This window comes from Lactuca saligna, chromosome 4 (genome assembly GCF_052625555.1).
Source record: "Lactuca saligna cultivar CGN05327 chromosome 4, ASM5262555v1, whole genome shotgun sequence".
Classification (NCBI taxonomy): domain Eukaryota; kingdom Viridiplantae; phylum Streptophyta; class Magnoliopsida; order Asterales; family Asteraceae; genus Lactuca; species Lactuca saligna.
Window position 1 is genome coordinate 62455988 of NC_136420.1, and position 22463 is coordinate 62478450.

At 35.6% G+C, this 22463-nt stretch overlaps 2 protein-coding genes and 1 pseudogene across 2 annotated transcripts; all 3 read right to left on the bottom strand.

The window, feature by feature from the left end:
- Positions 1-513: 513 nt before the first annotated feature.
- Positions 514-1671, bottom strand: LOC145039674 (senescence-specific cysteine protease SAG39 pseudogene; annotated as a pseudogene).
- Positions 1672-7712: 6041 nt separating this feature from the next.
- On the bottom strand, positions 7713-8573 carry LOC145039676 (uncharacterized). Its single transcript, XM_078987701.1, has one exon. It carries the CDS (start codon positions 8571-8573, stop codon positions 7713-7715), a length of 861 nt encoding a protein of 286 aa, XP_078843827.1.
- A 2582-nt stretch (positions 8574-11155) lies between these two features.
- On the bottom strand, positions 11156-12313 carry LOC145038559 (senescence-specific cysteine protease SAG39-like). Its single transcript, XM_078986883.1, has 2 exons — positions 11875-12313; positions 11156-11748 (listed from the first exon to the last, which is right to left on the bottom strand). Exons 1-2 carry the CDS (start codon positions 12311-12313, stop codon positions 11156-11158), a joined length of 1032 nt encoding a protein of 343 aa, XP_078843009.1.
- Between the last annotated feature and the right edge of the window lie 10150 nt (positions 12314-22463).

The window sequence follows — 22463 nt, forward strand, 5'->3', positions numbered from 1 at the left end:
GGATAGCCCTGTGATGCGGATTGCCACGTGTCATGCCGATGACAAGTTGTCGGTATAGCATACACAAAACTACGTCATTTGTTTTTCTGGCATATGAATTAAAAATAAATGGAAAAAAAATATTTTTTTGATACCTATACCGACATCATGTCGCGGGTATAGAATTTTAGCATACCGCCAATATTTTTGTCGTTCCCGCCACACTTTTGCCGACGGAATTGAGGTCCTGGTCAAAGTTCGCAAGAGGTATGGCGAGACTAGTTGTTGGGATAGGGCTACATTTAGAGACGACAATTCAGGACAAGTGTTGTCTGCATATCCGTATTGAGATATAGAATACACGAAGAAAAATTGGATATTTGATTTATATTAATTAACAAGTATTTGTGTAACATAGATTACAAGGACCGGAATACAATAATTACATAAATATACATATGGACATGCAGATAGCTTTGCTTTGTGTGTTTCGTTCAGGTTATAACTTATAAAAGGCATGCATAAACTGGAGATCTAAGCAGTTGGATACGATGAATCCATTGCTATTCCACATAGACCTTCTTTGGCACTAAGATCTCTTTGCATCATTATGTATCCACTATCCCCCCAGCTGGCACCCCACGAATTTTTTACCAACCAGTACTTCATTCCATCATCCGTTACTCCATATCCAACTGCTGTAACACCGTGGTCAAGATCAGTTCCACAATCCCCAGTAAACACGCCACCGGAATAGAACTGGAAACCCATGCCACTGGCATCAATGGCAACTGATATGGGTTGATTAGCGACTGCTTGTAACAATGCAGATTCACTGTTGGCTGGCACTTTTTCATACCCAGTAATGGTGGCAGCATGGACAGCTTCTTCCTTGGTGTTGCAGGTTCCATCTGCTGCCTGATATGGGTAAGCCACCTCGGTGTTGATGCCTTTGTTTTTAACGATAAACTCAAAGCCATCTTCCATCTCCCCACCATTGCATCCTTGATCTACACCACTCCTGTCACAGTCCACTAGCTCTTGCTCAGACAGTGAAATTAGTTTTCCGGTTGTGAGCTGAGTAATTCCTTCCGTTGCAGCGATAGTTGAAAATGCCCAACAGCTTCCTATAGAATAAAAAACACTAAATTATAAGCACGACATTTACGTATTGCCATTATTGTAAAAATCAGTTTTTATGTTTTTGTTGTTTTTTGTTGTTTCTTTTAACCACGATTGCATTAGCCACGTACCACATTGGCCTTGATCTTTAACTGGGGTAACAGCTCCTTTCTTTCTCCAATCCATGCTAGGTGGCACGGCAGTCACGTTTTCATACCTAAAAGGTGTTGTTCTTGCTGATCTTTTGTTTGATGAAAACTTATATCCATTACGAGCGGCTTTGAACTCTTCATTTGTTTGGTCTGCAAATTTGTTAATCGCTACTTTGTAAGGCTGGTTTTCAGCACTGTTGAAGGATTCAATGAATTCCACGTTGTCCTTGAATATGTTGAAGCGCATTTTCTTCTCTGCGTCATCCTGGTACACACGTCCATAGCGTACCATCCACAGCTCATGTCTCTCAGAGATGGATACATCACTTAACATTCGGCACGTAACTCCTGAAGACCACATCCCTACGACAACAAGAAAGGCGATAAGATGCATTATTTTGAGAGACGAAAGGCCCATTGGTTACTAGTTTGATGCCTTCAGGATTGTTTTGGAATAGCCAACTGTTTTAGGTTTTTGAGTTTATGCATGGCTTTCGGTGTATGATTTATATAGGACGAGATTCTGGTTTATTAAACATTTTTTTTGGCGTGGAGGAGGCAACTAATATGATGTAACTGAAAAAGCATCCTTTTTTAGTTGACTGCAACGATAAATGTACATGCTACGACAGGTAAATACTTACGAAAACTATTTTGTTTTTATGCATCTAAAAAAAAAAAGAAACTGTTGGATCAGTTATGAAAGAAACAAAACTGGTTAAGAAATTTCTTAATGTGTTACCAAAACGTTTTATTAATATGGTGGCTTTTATAGAACAGGTTGTAGATTTGAAGACCATCGGTTATATATGATGATGTTGTGGGCCGATTTAAAGCTTATGAAGAAAGGATCAAAGTTGAGGAGATCCAACCCTAGCAAAATCAGCTTTTATTTGATAATTCGGATGAAAAAGCAAAAGAAAAAGAGCATTGTGGTTGTGGAAACTCGAATGGGGAAGACTATGGGCGTGGCCGAGGTGGAGGTCGGGGGTCCGGGAAGAGTCGAGAAGATGGTCAAGTACAACGGGACAAGAGTCACGTGAAGTGTTACAGGTGTAATGCGATCGGACATTACATATCAGAATGTCCATTGTGGGAGAAAAAGGATGAGCTTCACTTGACCCGGTGTGAGGATGATGAACCGGCACTGCTGTGAATGAGCCACCTGATTAAGGGGGTGATTGTTGGGATTAATCAGGTTGGCTGCTAGTTTAATAAGTTTTATGGTTTTTAGTTAATAGTTTATCACTGGTTTACGTTATTTAAAGTTTGAATAAAGAAAAATGGGTAAAGGGGTTTGACTATTTCAATGATATGTACGTTGGGGTTTTACACGTTCGGGTTTAGAAGAAGAATTCATACCATGTACCATTGGATTAGATTAGTCTTTTTCTGCATTTAGTTTGTTCCCACGTGATGTATGCATGTAAGCCTATATAGGTTTTCTTTGATACGAATAGTGCGATTTTTTTTTCTACAACTTTAAAGTACACAATTTATACTTCATATTAGAAAGTGTTTTGTTCTCTTCTCCAAGTTCATTATATACGAGAGTTTAGAGTATAAGATTTGAGGCTTTCCAACCAACATGTTTTCACTACAACAATCAGACCCTATGGCGACAACAAATTCAGACCCTATCCAGATGACAAGTTGTTGGTACATGGTATGGCGACGATAAGTCGTCGGCAAAGGATCGCCGGCACAAGCGTGTTAGCATAGGTCCATTACGTTGTTGGCATAGATGTCATCGGCATAGCTTCACCTATTGTGACGACATGTCGTCGGTACAACTTTTGTCAACCATATTTTCGGAAAAAAAATAAAGTTTTATTAAAAACCTGTGGCTACGACATGTCGTCAGGACACCTATAGCAACGACAAGTCATCGCGAAAGGTTTCAACAATTCAGATGACATGTCGTCGCTATAGTGTTTTTAATGGTTGTTGGTTATGGACCTATAGCGACAACTTGTAGTCGGGATAGCTACTTGTTGTTTTTTTAGCTTTACATGTTTTGTACATTACCATTCCTACATTTTTAACAAATCCAAAAAACATTATAGCAAATATCAATTGAAATACATTAACTAGGTACCATTGTTCAAATTCAAAACATCAAATTCAAATTTAATATTACAATAAGTAGTTAAGTAACATTGTTCATAATACTAAAAAAAAACATCAACCATCATTGTCATAATCATCTTCTCCTTCTGCTTCTTCTCATTCTTCTTCTTCTCCTCCTCCTCCTTCTTCTTCTTTTCCTCCTCCTTCTTCTTCCATCATTTCGACAAATTGTTGAGACGTAGTTGCTTGTGTGTTATAGTTGAATAAAAAGTTAGGAAATGGTGGTGGTTGGAAGTTTGGAATACATGTCGCCAATGATGCATTATATTGTTGCAAATATTCTTGCATTTGTTGTGCAGCAAATTGGGATTGAGATTGGGATGATTTGGAAGTGGAAGGCCGTTCATTTGGAATTAAAACGAAGTTGGCAGTTGGTCGCCTACACACCCCGCGAGCATGTCCGTGTCTCGTCCCAAGGGTACGTTCTAAACATTCTTCCTCATTTACTTCTCCACCTTCCCCACTCTCGTTTTGCATTTTCTCATATTCCTCTTGAATTTTCTCCTAAAATAAAGAAAACAATTAACATACGTTAACTAAAACATACAACTAAACTTAAATATTAAAATAATAACAATAATATTCCTCAAACAAGAAACTATAATTGATAATAATATATTTAAACAACACATTCATTTCGTTTATCACTTACCCAATCTTCTTGTGCCCGAGTTGTACACCAACCCGAACCTTCTTTGTAGTGCATTTGTCTCCAACCCTCAATATGCTGCGGCTTGATTCCCATTTTTTTCTATAATAAGTGGAAAAACAATAAATATATTTTGACAAATGTTAATAACAATTTTAAATAATACTAATGTATTTTATTACCTCTAAATGACGTCGTTGAACATAAGGTCTACATCGGTGAGCACTTGTGTGCGGATGTTTCGACCTAGTAACTTTATTTTTAACCGATGTATGTTTGTATTCTTCGGTCAAAAACAACAAATCAATCATATCGTTCCAAGCTTCGGCGGTCCAATCAGGCAATGGATATCTTCATGCCCTTTCCACATTTTGGTATCCACCAACTCTATCAAAATGTTTTTTTATCTGACACTTGTGCTCTCGATAAGCTCTTTGCATATTTGCTTGGATGCTCGCTCGAAGGGGTTCCCACAAGTTTGTGCCTCGATACCTATTAATATCAAAATAAGTCTACAAAAGGAAAAACATATTTGATTAGTAAAAAAATATTTAATAAATGTAAAATTCAATACATATAAAATATAATGTATACTTACTTCTAGCTCGGGATATAAATCATCTTTGTACTTGGTAGTAACACGATGCCAAGTATGATAATGCAACGGTACCTGTCATCCTACCAGATTTGAGATCAGTCTGACAAACATTTGCCTGTTGTCCCCTATAAATCGATATGCCTGCCCGGAGATATCAATTGTCAAATCGAAAGGCCTACACCTGTTTTTTTTTCATACTCATTATACAAATTTAAGTTTCTCCCTTTGCCACCCACATTCACGTTCATATTCTTCGCTTGTGCTATATTTACATATACAATTGGAAATTTAGAAATTTAAAACTTTAATACATCTAATACTTAAAAATTTCATATAACTTACAAGATTGGCAACCTGATGGTACACTGCGTGGAACCCCGTGTGGAGGTTTATCCCCACCGTCTCCTTCGTGTCCCCTTGGAACTTCTGCCACCTGTTTAACAAATATTTTAAACATTCAGAATATATAATAAAGCTACAAATATGCAACATTTCAAAATTTAACAAATATTATAAGCAATCACGATATATAATAACAATAACATATGTCAATCAGATTCATCACTAGAACAATATACATGTACAACATCATCATCACTGCATAGTTTTCATTATTTATTTCTTCTTCTGAAGAGTACGTATCATCATTGTCATTGTCATCGTTAATGAAATCGTCGTCGTTTATAGTAGGAGCAACATTCCTCCTAGCAACCACACTTGATTCACCAACTTCACCTAAATTCGTCTGCATAGGTAAGATGCCTAAGTTGACAACCAAGGTAAAATTAGTTGATTGAGTGTTGTTCACGACATCTATCTCATTCACAACACCGATACTTGGATGATTCCAAAGTTTTCAATGATGAACCTTTTCCAAAACTGTCCAGTTATTGTTTTGAGTGGGATCTTGGAGATAAAATACTTGTTTAGCTTGTGTGGCTAAGATGTATTGTTTATCATCATACCACATTTTACTGACTTACCATTCATGACTGGTATCGATAAGAATCATATTATTTATAGTCTTTAAACGTCCATTACGTAACGACGCATTGAACCGTTTGCCCTGAAAGAGTACAATTGATTTATTATATAAATAATGCAACTCTATGATCTCCTCTAATTGACCATAGAATGGTGTACCGTCTTCTCCGAATGTAACAACACCACTATTTTGAGTAGTGCGTTGGAGATCGTGATTATTCACGACAAATCGGACACCATTTACAATGCACGCAGTGTAAGAATATGCACACAACAGAACATATGCTAACTCCTTTAATTCGCCAGTACAATCCGAAGGCATATCTTTTTGGAGACAATAAATCTGTAAGGAAATATAAGATTGTATTTTTAAGTAATAAATTAGTTTTACATTATAAATATATAACATACTTACCTTTTCTTTGAACCATGAAGGAAATTCCTTTTTGATATCACTTTTAGGCAATTCTAATTTTAATTCACTGAATATGGGACAAAATAATTAGAATAGTTAAAACACTATCGAAAAGGTAGTTAATAGATCAGAGACTTACGATTTGTAGCTTCTCATCTCATCCTCATCGTAATTGTTTAGTACAATCCAATGCAATGATTTTTTGGCCTCTTTACAAAGTTCAACGATTTTCTTGGCCGACATTGTTCGACATTGTGATGAGAACACAAAAAATTGCCTTTTTGGAAGGTCGGGATCATCATTTCTATCAGCACAGTTAAATTTAGTTTGCATACCCTCAAGATACATAGAGCAGAATGTCAATGCTTCGTCTGCAACATAACCCTCTGCTATTGAACCTTCTGGTTTGGCTTTGTTTCTGAAATAATTTTTAAGTTTTTTAATATATCTTTCAAAAGGATACATCCATCTAATGTGTACAGGCCCTCCAAGAATGTCTTCATCAGGTAAATGAAGAATAAGATGAATCATTATGTCGAAAAATACTGGAGGATATATCAACTCAAGATTGCATAAGATCTTTACCACTTCTGTTATGGAATTTCTCATGTCGTTAACATCCAATGATCGTGCATAATTTTGTTTAAAGAATGTACACTGGTCAATAATTGTTCTTGAAACATTTGGTGGGAGACATGCTCGAACCCTTATAGGTAGCAATCGTTGCATGAGTACATGATGATCCTGAGACTTCAGCCCAACCAAATTTGATTCAGTATCATTAACCTTCTTCTTAAAGTTCGATCCAAAACCATCAGGTAGTATCACTCCTTTAATGAATTGACAGAAACGTTGTCGATCAATTGGTTTGAAAGAGTAAAAAGCATGTGGGAGTATTTCATTCTTCTTGTATTCATCCTTGTTATGTTTCTTCATCTGCTTGACTTTGTCTTTTGGCCATTGATCTGGTCTAATGCCCATATTTTTCAAGTCAATTCTTGCTTCTTTTTTGTCTTTGCTTTTATCGTTCATCAGTGCAGCATTCAGCACACTCTCATTCACATTCTTTGAAACATGCATAACATCGAAATTGTGTTTTAGGTCGAGGGAAGAGGAATACTCAAGCTCAAAGAAGATACGATGTTTCATCCAATTTAACTCTCTCTTTTTCTTTCATCGTCATACTTTCTTTTTTTGCCCCCATAATCAGGACGTTTCCCTGGAATTCGATCAGAGAGACAATTTACTTGCTTTAATATAGTTGCATTACTAAATCGTCTAGGACGCGGTCTTGTCTCAGGTTGACCATCAAACAATAGACTCTCCTTCTAACTATGGTTTATATTCAAGAATCGTTTGTGACCAACAATAAGACATCTTGTTGGTCACATAAATGGAAGATGTGTCTTCGTTACAAGTAGGGCATGCTAAATAACCTTGACCACTCCATCCAGACAGACTGCTATGTGTTGGGAAATCATTGATAGTCCATAACAACATCACACGCATATTGAATACATGGTGGTGTATTGTAGGTAGTCAATATAACCGGCCAAATACTATAATTGTTATTAAAGTTGCCGAATGGATTAAAGCCATCAACAACTAAACCTAAACGAACATTTCTAGGTTCTTTGGAAAACTCTGGATATCTCTTATCAAATTCTTGCCAAGACTTCCTATCTACCGATGATACATCATACCATCCGTTGATCTTCTAGTATTATGCCAAATCATATCTTTAGCTGTGAATCTGGAAATATACATCCATCGAAGTCTTGGAGTCAAAGGAAAGTAAAACAACACTTTATGTGGTACTCGCTTCCCCTTTGTGGTTGTGTCCACATATCTACCCTCGATACAAATCGGACAATGATGCATGGAATCATTCTCCTTCCAAAACAAAGCACAATCATATTTGCAAGCATGGATGGACTCATATCCTAACCCTATCTTTCTCAACTTTTTCTTAGCTTCATAGTGTGAAGTTGGAAATTCGCTCTTCGGGAAAGCAACTCTTAGCAACTCTACAAGTTGGTCAAATGAACTATTTGTCCACTTATTGATCACTTTAATATGCAACAACTTTGCCAAAAAGTTTAAAGAAGACATCTCACAATCAGGGTATAACTCAGTATTGAGCTCGTCAAACAAAGCATCAAATTCTGAGTCCATGCCTCGTCCTTCATCATCTGTATTTTCTTCATTTGTATTTTGTTCCGCCATAACATCATCAATTACATCAAACAACTCATTAGTTGTTGGAATGTTTATTGGAGTCGAATTGTAGCCCAAATCCGAAACAGAATGCTTCTCACCGTGATAAATCGATATAGTATATGATTTTAGAAACCCACGGTCATGTATATGGGCATAAACCGTACTCAACAACTGTCGATACATATTCACACACTTTACGCATGGACAACACACTTTGTCTTCAGAGTCAACATGTTTACTAGCAATCTCCATAAAGTTTTTAAGACCTTCCAAGAATTTTGGGGACGTTCGGTTTTCACGAATCCAACTCTTATCGATCGTCATTACTGTGTCATTATTAAAAATTAGATTGTATACATAGTTACAATAAACGTACTTTTATTAGTTTAAATATTTTTATATTTTGTTTACTTTCAATAAACGTACTTTTATTAGTTTAAATATTTTTATATTTTGTTTTATGTTGGTACTAGTAACGTTTGTTCTTAATTACAAACATTTTAACTTAAAAATTAGATTGTATACATAGTTAAATTGTATGACTTTTTGTTTGAGAAAAAAACAGACGAAATATTATTTTGTTTTTTTTTTGAATTACATCATTGTACTTTTAATATTTTTCTATAGCACCATACTTTAATAATAACGTGATTTTATTATTTTGTTTTATGTTATAACTTTCAAATAGAAATGAAAAAAAACAAAATAAAAAAAAAAGTATGTTGCTATTAATAAATTTTGTAGTTTAAATATTTTTTACTTAATAAACTTTACTCTTAATAAACGCACTTTTATTAGTTTAAATATTTTTATATTTTGGTTTATGTTGCTATTAGTAACGTTTGTTCTTAATAACAAATATTTTCACTTAAAAATTAGATTGTGTACATAGTTAAATGATATGACTTTTTGTTTGAGAAAAAAAAAACAGACGAAATATTATGTTGTTTTTGTTTTTCAATTACAACATTTTACTTTTAATATATATATATATATATATATATATATATATATATATATATATATATATATATATATATATATATATATATATATATATAAATTACTGCATTGTACTTTTAATATTATTTACTTTTTTTTTAGCACCATACTTTTAATAACAATGTGATTTTATTATTTTCTTTTATGTTATAACTTAAAATACTTTAATAAACAATATAATAAATGTATGTAGCTATTAATAACATTTGTTTGAGGAAAAAATGAGCGGAATATTATTATTATTTTTTTAATTATATCATTTTACTTTTAATATATATATATATATATATATATATATATATATATATATATATATATATATATATATATTTTCACATATAGAAAAAACTCTTATCAATCGTCATTGGATTATATATATATATATATATATATATATATATATATATTATTTTTTCAATTATAGCATTATACTTTTATTCACTTAAGCTAATAAATTAAACAAATAACACGACCATACATATTTTTCATTTAATACATAAAATTTCATACCAACCTAAACAAAGATCACAATCATACATATTTCACAATCATACAAAATTTCGATTTTATATAAACCTAAACAAGTAAATTAACATTGTATACATACAATTTCAATTTCATTTGAACCTAAACAAATTTGAATTTCATATAATATTTAACCACAATTTCATATGACCTAAACAAATTTGAATTTCATACAATTTCAATTTCGTATAAACCAAAACAAACAAACAATATACATATACCAAATAAACAATATACATATACCAAACAAAAAACAAGAATCACACATATATCAAACAACATAATTCTATAATCAAAACAGGATCAATTTCAATTTCAATTTAAATAAAAAATACAAAAAAAAAAAAAAAAAAAAAAAAAAAAAAAAAAACCTAACTTGTGTTTGTTCTTCTTGCTGTGATGCGGACCACCCTTGTCAAAATCGATGTTGTGTTCGTGCAATAAAATACGAAGGGTGGTAAATGAGAAAACCTGGAATGATGGGCGTCGGTGAACAACTCATCATAGGGAAGCTTCAGGCAGTGGAAGACGGACAGGGGTGCTTCACCACTAGTGAAAGCCTCTAAATACCAAAAAAAATCCCCGAATTAGGGGTAAAAATCATTAGCACACATCAATATTCAATGAAATTGAAGTAGAAAAGGTTTACCTGAGGCTAATTGCCAGCTAGTGCTGTTAGAATCAGATTTTCGTCAGAGAGAAAGAGTTTGTTGCATCGCTGTGCAAATGAATGAAGGTTGCCCGCATTCTTTAGGTTAAACCCATATGCCGACGACATGTCGTCGGTATACGGTCAAATAAACGTTGTCGTTTCGCTTTTTGTTGAAACAAAAAAATAAAAAATTAAAAACCTATGGCGACGACAAGTCGTCGGGATAGCCCTGTGATGCGGATTGCCACGTGTCATGCCGACGACAAGTTGTCGGTATAGCATACACAAAACTACGTCATTTGTTTTTCTGGCATATGAATTAAAAATAAATGGAAAAAAAATATTTTTTTGATACCTATACCGACATCATGTCGCGGGTATAGAATTTTAGCATACCGCCAATATTGTTGTCGTTCCCACCACACTTTTGCCGACGGAATTGAGGTCCTGGTCAAAGTTCGCAAGAGGTATGGCGAGACTAGTTGTTGGGATAGGGCTACATTTAGGGACGACAATTCAGGACAAGTGTCGTCTGCATATCCGTATTGAGATATAGAATACACGAAGAAAAATTGGATATTTGATTTATATTAATTAACAAGTATTTGTGTAACTAAGATTACAAGGACCGGAATACAATAATTACATAAATATACATATGGACATGCAGATAGCTGTGCTTTGTGTGTTTCGTTCAGTTTATAACTTATATGCATAAACTGGAGATCTAAGCAGTTGGATACGATGAATCCATTGCTATTCCACATAGACCTTCTTTGGCACTAACATCTCTTTGCATCATTATGTATCCACTATCCCCCCAGCTGGCACCCCACGAATTTTTTACCAACCAGTACTTCATTCCATCATCCGTTACTCCATATCCAACTGCTGTAACACCGTGGTCAAGATCAGTTCCACAATCCCCAGTAAACACGCCACCGGAATAGAACTGGAAACCCATGCCACTGGCATCAATGGCAACTGATATGGGTTGATTAGCGACTGCTTGTAACAATGCAGATTCACTGTTGGCTGGCACTTTTTCATACCCAGTAATGGTGGCAGCATGGACAGCTTCTTCCTTGGTGTTGCAGGTTCCATCTGCTGCCTGATATGGGTAAGCCACCTCGGTGTTGATGCCTTTGTTTTTAACGATAAACTCAAAGCCATCTTCCATCTCCCCACCATTGCATCCTTGATCTACACCACTCCTGTCACAGTCCACTAGCTCTTGCTCAGACAGTGAAATTAGTTTTCCGGTTGTGAGCTGAGTAATTCCTTCCGTTGCAGCGATAGTTGAAAATGCCCAACAGCTTCCTATAGAATAAAAAACACTAAATTATAAGCACGACATTTACGTATTGCCATTATTGTAAAAATCAGTTTTTATGTTTTTGTTGTTTTTTGTTGTTTCTTTTAACCACGATTGCATTAGCCACGTACCACATTGGCCTTGATCTTTAACTGGGGTAACAGCTCCTTTCTTTCTCCAATCCATGCTAGGTGGCACGGCAGTCACGTTTTCATACCTAAAAGGTGTTGTTCTTGCTGATCTTTTGTTTGATGAAAACTTATATCCATTACGAGCGGCTTTGAACTCTTCATTTGTTTGGTCTGCAAATTTGTTAATCGCTACTTTGTAAGGCTGGTTTTCAGCACTGTTGAAGGATTCAATGAATTCCACGTTGTCCTTGAATATGTTGAAGCGCATTTTCTTCTCTGCGTCATCCTGGTACACACGTCCATAGCGTACCATCCACAGCTCATGTCTCTCAGAGATGGATACATCACTTAACATTCGGCACGTAACTCCTGAAGACCACATCCCTACGGCAAGAAGAAAGGCGATAAGATGCATTATTTTGAGAGACGAAAGGACCATTGGTTACACGTTTGATGCCTTTCTGATTGTCTTTGAAGAGCCAACTGTTTTAGGTTTTTGAGTTTATGCATGGCTTTCGGTGTATGATTTATATAGGACGAGATTCTGGTTTATTAAACATTTTTTTTGGCGTGGAGGAGGCAACTAATATGATGTAACTGAAAAAGCATCCTTTTTTAGTTGACTGCAACGATAAATGTACATGCTACGACAGGTAAATACTTACGAAAACTATTTTGTTTTTATGCATCTATAAAAAAAAAAAAGAAACTGTTGGATCAGTTATGAAAGAAACAAAATTGGTTAAGAAATTTCTTAATGAGTTACCAAAACGTTTTATTAATATGGTGGCTTTTATAGAACAGGTTGTAGATTTGAAGACCATCAGTTATATATGATGATGTTGTGGGCCGACTTAAAGCTTATGAAGAAAGGATCAAAGTTGAGAAGATCCAACCCTAGCAAAATCAGCTTTTATTTGATAATTCGGATGAAAAAGCAAAAGAAAAAGAGCATTGTGGTTGTGGAAACTCGAATGAGGAAGACTATGGGCGTGGCCGAGGTGCAGGTCGGAGATCCAGGAAAAGTCGAGAAGATGGTCAAGTACAATGGGACAAGAGTCACGTGAAGTGTTACAAGTGTAATGCATTCGGACATTACATATCAGAATGTTCATTGTGGGAGAAAAAGGATGAGCTTCACTTGACCCGGTGTGAGGATGATGAACCGGCACTACTGTGAATGAGCCACCTGATTAAGGGGGTGATTGTTGGGATTAATTAGGTTGGCTGCTAGTTTAATAAGTTTTAAGGTTTTTAGTTAATAGTTTATCACTGGTTTACGTTATTTAAAGTTTGAATAAAGAAAAATGGGTAAAGGGGTTTGACTATTTCAATGATATGTACGTTGGGGTTTTACACGTTCGGGTTTAGAAGAAGAATTCATACCATGTACCATTGGATTAGATTAGTATTTTTCTGCATTTAGTTTGTTCCCACGTGATGTATGCATGTAAGCCTATATAGGTTTTCTTTGATACGAATAGTGCGATTTTTTTTTCTACAACTTTAAAGTACACAATTTATACTTCATATTAGAAAGTGTTTTGTTCTCTTCTCCAAGTTCATTATATACGAGAGTTTAGAGTATAAGATTTGAGGCTTTCCAACCAACATGTTTTCACTACAACAATCAGACCCTATGGCGACAACAAATTCAGACCCTATCCAGATGACAAGTTGTTGGTACATGGTATGGCGACGATAAGTCGTCGGCAAAGGATCGCCGGCACAAGCGTGTCGGCATAGGTCCATTACGTTGTTGGCATAGATGTCATTGGCATAGCTTCACCTATTGTGACGACATGTCGTCGGTACAACTTTTGTCAACCATATTTTCGGAAAAAAAAAAAGTTTTATTAAAAACCTGTGGCTACGACATGTCGTCAGGACACCTATAGCAACGACAAGTCATCGCGAAAGGTTTCAGCTATTAAGATGACATGTCGTCGCTATAGTGTTTTTAATGGTTGTTGGTTATGGACCTATAGCGACAACTTGTAGTCGGGATAGCTACTTGTTGTTTTTTTAGCTTTACATGTTTTGTACATTACCATTCCTACATTTTTAACAAATCCAAAAAACATTGTAGCAAATATCAATTGAAATACATTAACTAGGTACCATTGTTCAAATTCAAAACATCAAATTCAAGTTTAATATTACAATAAGTAGTTAAGTAACATTGTTCATAATACTAAAAAAAAAAAACATCAACCATCATTGTCATAATCGTCTTCTCCTTTTGCTTCTTCTCATTCTTCTTCTTCTCCTCCTCCTTCTTCTTCTCCTCCTCCTTCTTCTTCCATCATTTCGACAAATTGTTGAGACGTAGTTGCTTGTGTGTTATAGTTGAATAAAAAGTTAAGAAATGGTGGTGGTTGGAAGTTTGGAATACATGTCGCCAATGATGCATTATATTGTTGCAAATATTCTTGCATTTGTTGTGCAGCAAATTGGGATTGAGATTGGGATGATTTGGAAGTGGAAGGCCGTTCATTTGGAATTAAAACGAAGTTGGCAGTTGGTCGCCTACACACCCCGCGAGCATGTCCGTGTCTCGTCCCAAGGGTACGTTCTAAACATTCTTCCTCATTTACTTCTCCACCTTCCCCACTCTCGTTTTGCATTTTCTCATATTCCTCTTGAATTTTCTCCTAAAATAAAGAAAACAATTAACATACGTTAACTAAAACATACAACTAAACTTAAATATTAAAATAATAACAATAATATTCCTCAAACAAGAAACTATAATTGATAATAATATATTTAAACAACACATTCATTTCGTTTATCACTTACCCAATCTTCTTGTACCCGAGTTGTACACCAAGCCGAACCTTCTTTGTAGTGCATTTGTCTCCAACCCTCATGTAACATCCCGGAATCGCAAGAGTAGAGTTGAAGGGCTGAAAGGGTAAGTTTTAGAGGATGACTCGGCGAGTCCATGGATGACTCGGCGAGTCAGGTCGCGGACATGGTCGCGTGTCAAGTGGCCTACTCGGCGAGTCCCTAGATGGACTCGGCGAGTAGGTGCTGTATGGAGAAAACCTTAATTTTCGGGGTTGAGCCCTATATAAAGAACATTATACTCCTCCACAGCCTCCCTTATTCCCCCCTTGAGTTCCAGAAACCCTTAATTCGTGGAGAGATCATTTGTGGAGCAAATTAGAGCTTGGAGAGGTGTTGTTTGAAGAGATCTTGAAGGAGAAGTGGCTTGGATCAAAGGGCTTTGCTTGGATTCGAGTTTGACTGCTATTGAGGCATCTTTTGGAGGTAATATCTTCGTCCTTAGGTTGTGCATTCCTAGTTTCATCATTTTGGGGTTTGTGGGGAGTATGTCTTGGAATGTTTTGGAGTTTGGAGGATAGATCTGAGGTTGCTACCTCAGATCTGGAATATTGAAGGCCTAGAGTGCATTAAAGTTCCTGTGTTTGTGTGCTTAGTGAAGCCACCATGTCCCAAACCTTGGTTTTAAGGTGAATATGGCTTAAATCTCGTTAGATTCACGTAAAGGTTGCCACTTTACGTGATGGATGGATTGTAGGAGGTTGGATCTATGTTTTGGATCAATTGCATGGCCTGAAATGCTTCTGTATGGATTCAGATAGGTGGAACTCGACGATTCACATGGGTGGACTCGACGAGTTGCTTGAAGATGGCCTGGGACTCGACGAGTTGGAAGAACAACTCGGCGAGTAGGTTGAAGATGGCCTTGGACTCGACGAGTCCATTTGGACTCGGCGAGTCTTTTCGAGGAAGTCCCAATATTTCTAGTTGAGTCGATGAATCGGTGAGTCAAGGGATGACTCGGTGAGTTGGGTGCGAGTGGACTCAGAGTTGTTGGACTCGACGAGTCTTGGGGTGACTCGGCGAGTTGGGTCGCTAATTGAGGGAAGTTCTGAGCATGAGGACTCGGCGAGTCATTGGGATGACTCGGCGAGTAGGGTCAGTCAGGGGTTGACTTTGACTCGTCCAAGGTTGACCAGTTGTCTTCCAGGGGTATTTTGGTAATTAAGGGTATTTATTGAGTGGTATGTTTTGATGTTTAGTGAAGGAGTTCGTGCCAGAGTTCGGAGCAGCGGGATCTTATCTTTTCAGCCGGCAGTTTCGAGGTGAGTTATCCTCACTATATCAACAGGGTCTAAGGCACCAAGGCCGGCCCTTTATTGTATTGAGATTCGGTTATGGTTATTATGTTATTGTTTGATGTGTCTGCATCCTGGTAGCTAGGATGGTTCATGCTAGGAGGCCTTGTTAAGGTCAGTTTTCCCGATATACAGAGTGATGCTATGCTAGTGACCGGTTAGGTCGGTAATCCGGTTAGGGTAATGATATGCTATGTGATCTGCTTGTTCGGTTTGTTGACTATGACCGTTATATGAATGTATGTTTTGTGCACATGGTTGTTTAGACTGGAGATGGGTTGAGGCGGGTCCTGCTTTGTGCTGTAGGCCAAGATACCCAGGGCGGACCGGTTGTTCCGAAGGCCCAGCAAGCGGTCCGGATAGGCTGTAGGCCCCACGAGGGCGGACCAGACGTGCCGAGGCTCGGAGAGTGGACCAGGCCGACTGAAGGCCCGATGCGGGCGGACCAGTCACACTGTAGACTCAGAGAGTGGACCAGGTGGGTTGAAGGCCCGATGTGGGCGGACCAACCCCACTGTAGACTCGAAGGACATGACTAGACCCGGAGGATGGATCCGTTGGACTGAAGGCCCGATACGGTGGACCAGTCACACAGTAGACCCGATATGCATGGTTGTTCTATGTTCTGTTATGTTATGTATGTTTTATATGTTTTGGACCGGAAGGTCGTAGCCTGGAAGGGCGTATACGTGGTTGGTATTTTGGGGGTATCTCACTAAGCTTTCGGGCTTACAGTTGTGGTTTAATGTTTTTCAGGTTCTTCAGGAGACTGTGGCAAGGCGAAGGCGCGATCGTACCGCTCCTCATGATTTTGTAGCAATGTGACTCTGGGAATACTCAAATGACTTGTATTGAAAACCTTTTTGTAAACATTTTAATGAAAATCAGGTTGTTTTGAAAAATTTAAATTGGGTGTATTTTTCGGATGTTACACCTCAATATGCTGCGGCTTGATACCCATTTTTTTCTATAATAAGTGGAAAAACAATAAATATATTTTGACAAATGTTAATAACAATTTTAAATAATATTAATGTATTTTATTACCTCTAAATGACGTCGTTGAACATAAGGTCTACATCGGTGAGCACTTGTGTGCGGATGTTTCGACCTAGTAACTTTATTTTTAACCGATGTATGTTTGTATTCTTCGGTCAAAAACAACAAATCAATCATATCGTTCCAAGCTTCGGTGGTCCAATCAGGCAATGGATATCTTCATGCCCTTTCCACATTTTTGGTATCCATCAACTCTATCAAAATGTTTTTTTATCTGATACTTGTGCTCTCGATAAGCTCTTTGCATATTTGCTTGGATGCTCGCTCGAAGGGGTTCCCACAAGTTTGTGCCTCGATACCTATTAATATCAAAATAAGTCTACAAAAGGAAAAACATATTTGATTAGTAAAAAAATATTTAATAAATGTAAAATTCAATACATATAAAATATAATGTATACTTACCTCTAGCTCGGGATATAAATCATCTTTGTACTTGGTAGTAACACGATGCCAAGTATGATAATGCAACGGTCCCTGTCATTCTACCAGATTTGAGATCAGTCTGACAAACATTTGCCTGTTGTCCCCTATAAATCGATATGCCTGCCCGGAGATATCAATTGTCAAATCGAAAGGCCTACACCTGTTTTTTTTTCATACTCATTATACAAATTTAAGTTTCTCCCTTTGCCACCCACATTCACGTTCATATTCTTCGCTTGTGCTATATTTACATATACAATTGGAAATTTAGAAATTTAAAACTTTAATACATCTAATACTTAAAAATTTCATATAACTTACAAGATTGGCAACCTGATGGTACACTGCGTGGAACCCCGTGTGGAGGTTTATCCCCACCGTCTCCTTCGTGTCCCCTTGGAACTTCTGCCACCTGTTTAACAAATATTTTAAACATTCAGAATATATAATAAAGCTACAAATATGCAACATTTCAAAATTTAACAAATATTATAAGCAATCACGATATATAATAACAATAACATATGTCAATCAGATTCATCACTAGAACAATATACATGTACAACATCATCATCACTGCATAGTTTTCATTATTTATTTCTTCTTCTGAAGAGTACGTATCATCATTGTCATTGTCATCGTTAATGAAATCGTCGTCGTTTATAGTAGGAGCAACATTCCTCCTAGCAACCACACTTGATTCACCAACTTCACCTAAATTCGTCTGCATAGGTAAGATGCCTAAGTTGACAACCAAGGTAAAATTAGTTGATTGAGTGTTGTTCACGACATCTATCTCATTCACAACACCGATACTTGGATGATTCCAAAGTTTTCAATGATGAACCTTTTCCAAAACTGTCCAGTTATTGTTTTGAGTGGGATCTTGGAGATAAAATACTTGTTTAGCTTGTGTGGCTAAGATGTATTGTTGATCATCATACCACGTTTTACTGACTTACCATTCATGACTGGTATCGATAAGAATCATATTATTTATAGTCTTTAAACGTCCATTACGTAACGACGCATTGAACCGTTTACCCTGAAAGAGTACAATTGATTTATTATATAAATAATGCAACTCTATGATCTCCTCTAATTGACCATAGAATGGTGTACCGTCTTCTCCGAATGTAACAACACCACTATTTTGAGTAGTGCGTTGGAGATCGTGATTATTCACGACAAATCGGACACCATTTACAATGCACGCAGTGTAAGAATATGCACGCAACAGAACATATGCTAACTCCTTTAATTCGCCAGTACAATCCGAAGGCATATCTTTTTGGAGACAATAAATCTGTAAGGAAATATAAGATTGTATTTTTAAGTAATAAATTAGTTTTACATTATAAATATATAACATACTTACCTTTTCTTTGAACCATGAAGGAAATTCCTTTTTGATATCACTTTCAGGCAATTCTAATTTTAATTCACTGAATATGGGACAAAATAATTAGAATAGTTAAAACACTATCGAAAAGGTAGTTAATAGATTAGAGACTTACGATTTTTAGCTTCTCATCTCATCCTCATCGTAATTGTTTAGTACAATCCAATGCAATGATTTTTTGGCCTCTTTACAAAGTTCAACGATTTTCTTGGCCGACATTGTTCGACATTGTGATGAGAACACAAAAAAATGCCTTTTTGGAAGGTCGGGATCATCATTTCTATCAGCACAGTTAAATTTAGTTTGCATACCCTCAAGATACATAGAGCAGAATGTCAATGCTTCGTCTGCAACATAACCCTCTGCTATTGAACCTTCTGGTTTGGCTTTGTTTCTGAAATAATTTTTAAGTTTTTTAATATATCTTTCAAAAGGATACATCCATCTAATGTGTACAGGCCCTCCAAGAATGTCTTCATCAGGTAAATGAAGAATAAGATGAATCATTATGTCGAAAAATACTGGAGGATATATCAACTCAAGATTGCATAAGATCTTTACCACTTCTGTTATGGAATTTCTCATGTCGTTAACATCCAATGACCGTGCATAATTTTGTTTAAAGAATGTACACTGGTCAATAATTGTTCTTGAAACATTTGGTGGGAGACATGCTCGAACCCTTATAGGTAGCAATCGTTGCATGAGTACATGATGATCGTGAGACTTCAGCCCAACCAAATTTGATTCAGTATCATTAACCTTCTTCTTAAAGTTCGATCCAAAACCATCAGGTAGTCTCACTCCTTTAATGAATTGACAGAAACGTTGTCGATCAATTGGTTTGAAAGAGTAAAAAGCATGTGGGAGTATTTCATTCTTCTTGTATTCATCCTTGTTATGTTTCTTCATCTGCTTGACTTTGTCTTTTGGCCATTGATCTGGTCTAATGCCCATATTTTTCAAGTCAATTCTTGCTTCTTTTTTGTCTTTGCTTTTATCGTTCATCAGTGCAGCATTCAGCACACTCTCATTCACATTCTTTGAAACATGCATAACATCGAAATTGTGTTTTAGGTCGAGGGAAGAGGAATACTCAAGCTCAAAGAAGATACGATGTTTCATCCAATTTAACTCTCTCTTTTTCTTTCATCGTCATACTTTCTTTTTTTGCCCCCATAATCAGGACGTTTCCCTGGAATTCGATCAGAGAGACAATTTACTTGCTTTAATATAGTTGCATTACTAAATCGTCTAGGACGCGGTCTTGTCTCAGGTTGACCATCAAACAATAGACTCTCCTTCTAACTATGGTTTATATTCAAGAATCGTTTGTGACCAACAATAATACATCTTGTTGGTCACATAAATGGAAGATGTGTCTTCGTTACAAGTAGGGCATGCTAAATAACCTTGACCACTCCATCCAGACAGACTGCTATGTGTTGGGAAATCATTGATAGTCCATAACAACATCACACGCATATTGAATACATGGTGGTGTATTGTAGGTAGTCAATATAACCGGCCAAATACTATAATTGTTATTAAAGTTGCCGAATGGATTAAAGCCATCAACAACTAAACCTAAACGAACATTTCTAGGTTCTTTGGAAAACTCTGGATATCTCTTATCAAATTCTTGCCAAGACTTCCTATCTACCGATGATACATCATACCATCCATTGATCTTCTAGTATTATGCCAAATCATATCTTTAGCTGTGAATCTGGAAATATACATCCATCGAAGTCTTGGAGTCAAAGGAAAGTAAAACAACACTTTATGTGGTACTCGCTTCCCCTTTGTGGTTGTGTCCACATATCTACCCTCGATACAAATCGGACAATGATGCATGGAATCATTCTCCTTCCAAAACAAAGCACAATCATATTTGCAAGCATGTATGGACTCATATCCTAACCCTATCTTTCTCAACTTTTTCTTAGCTTCATAGTGTGAAGTTGGAATCTCGCTCTTCGGGAAAGCAACTCTTAGCAACTCTACAAGTTGGTCAAATTAACTATTTGTCCACTTATTGATCACTTTAATATGCAACAACTTTGCCAAAAAGTTTAAAGAAGACATCTCGCAATTAGGGTATAACTCAGTATTGAGCTCGTCAAACAAAGCATCAAATTCTGAGTCCATGCCTCGTCCTTCATCATCTGTATTTTCTTCATTTGTATTTTGTTCCGCCATAACATCATCAATTACATCAAACAACTCATTAGTTGTTCGAATGTTTATTAGAGTCGAATTGTAGCCCAAATCCGAAACAGAATGCTTCTCACCGTGATAAATCGATATAGTATATGATTTTAGAAACCCACGGTCATGTATATGGGCATAAACCGTACTCAACAACTGTCGATACATATTCACACACTTTACGCATGGACAACACACTTTGTCTTCAGAGTCAACATGTTTCCTAGCAATCTCCATAAAGTTTTTAAGACCTTCCAAGAATTTTGGGGACGTTCGGTTTTCACGAATCCAACTCTTATCGATCGTCATTACTGTGTCATTATTAAAAATTAGATTGTATACATAGTTACAATAAACGTACTTTTATTAGTTTAAATATTTTTATATTTTGTTTACTTTCAATAAACGTACTTTTATTAGTTTAAATATCGATTGTTATTAGATTGTATATATATATATATATATATATATATATATATATATATATATATATATATTTCAATTACTGCATTGTACTTTTAATATTATTTACTTTTTTTTTAGCACCATACTTTTAATAACAATGTGATTTTATTATTTGCTTTTATGTTATAACTTAAAATACTTTAATAAACAAGATAATAAATGTATGTAGCTATTAATAACATTTGTTTGAGGAAAAAATGAGCGGAATATTATTATTATTTTTTTAATTATATCATTTTACTTTTAATATATATATATATATATATATATATATATATATATATATATATATTTTCACATATATAAAAAACTCTTATCAATCGTCATTAGATTATATATATATATATATATATATATATATATATATATATATATATACACATGTATATATATATATATATATATTTTTTATTATTTTTTCAATTATAGCATTATACTTTTATTCACTTAAGCTAATAAATTAAACAAATAACACGACCATACATATTTTTCATTTTATACATAAAATTTCATACCAGCCTAAACAAAGATCACAATCATACATATTTCACAATCATACAAAATTTCGATTTTATATAAACCTAAACAAGTAAATTAACATTGTATACATACAATTTGAATTTCATTTGAACCTAAACAAATTTGAATTTCATATAATATTTAACCACAATTTCATATGACCTAAACAAATTTGAATTTCATACAATTTCAATTTCGTATAAACCAAAATAAACAAACAATATACATATACCAAATAAACAATATACATATACCAAACCAAAAACAAGAATCACACATATATCAAACAACATAATTCTATAATCAAAACAGGATCAATTTCAATTTCAATTTAAATAAAAAACACAAAAAAAAAAAAA

Bases quoted from the DNA above. Each gene is read 5' to 3' on its own strand.
- LOC145038559 (XM_078986883.1), bottom strand. From the start codon at position 12,313: ATGGTCCTTTCGTCTCTCAAAATAATGCATCTTATCGCCTTTCTTCTT. The intron at 11,749-11,874 runs GTACGTGGCTAA...TTTATTCTATAG, and splicing joins TAAAGATCAAGGCCAATGTG to GAAGCTGTTGGGCATTTTCA.
- LOC145039676 (XM_078987701.1), bottom strand. From the start codon at position 8,573: ATGACGATCGATAAGAGTTGGATTCGTGAAAACCGAACGTCCCCAAAA.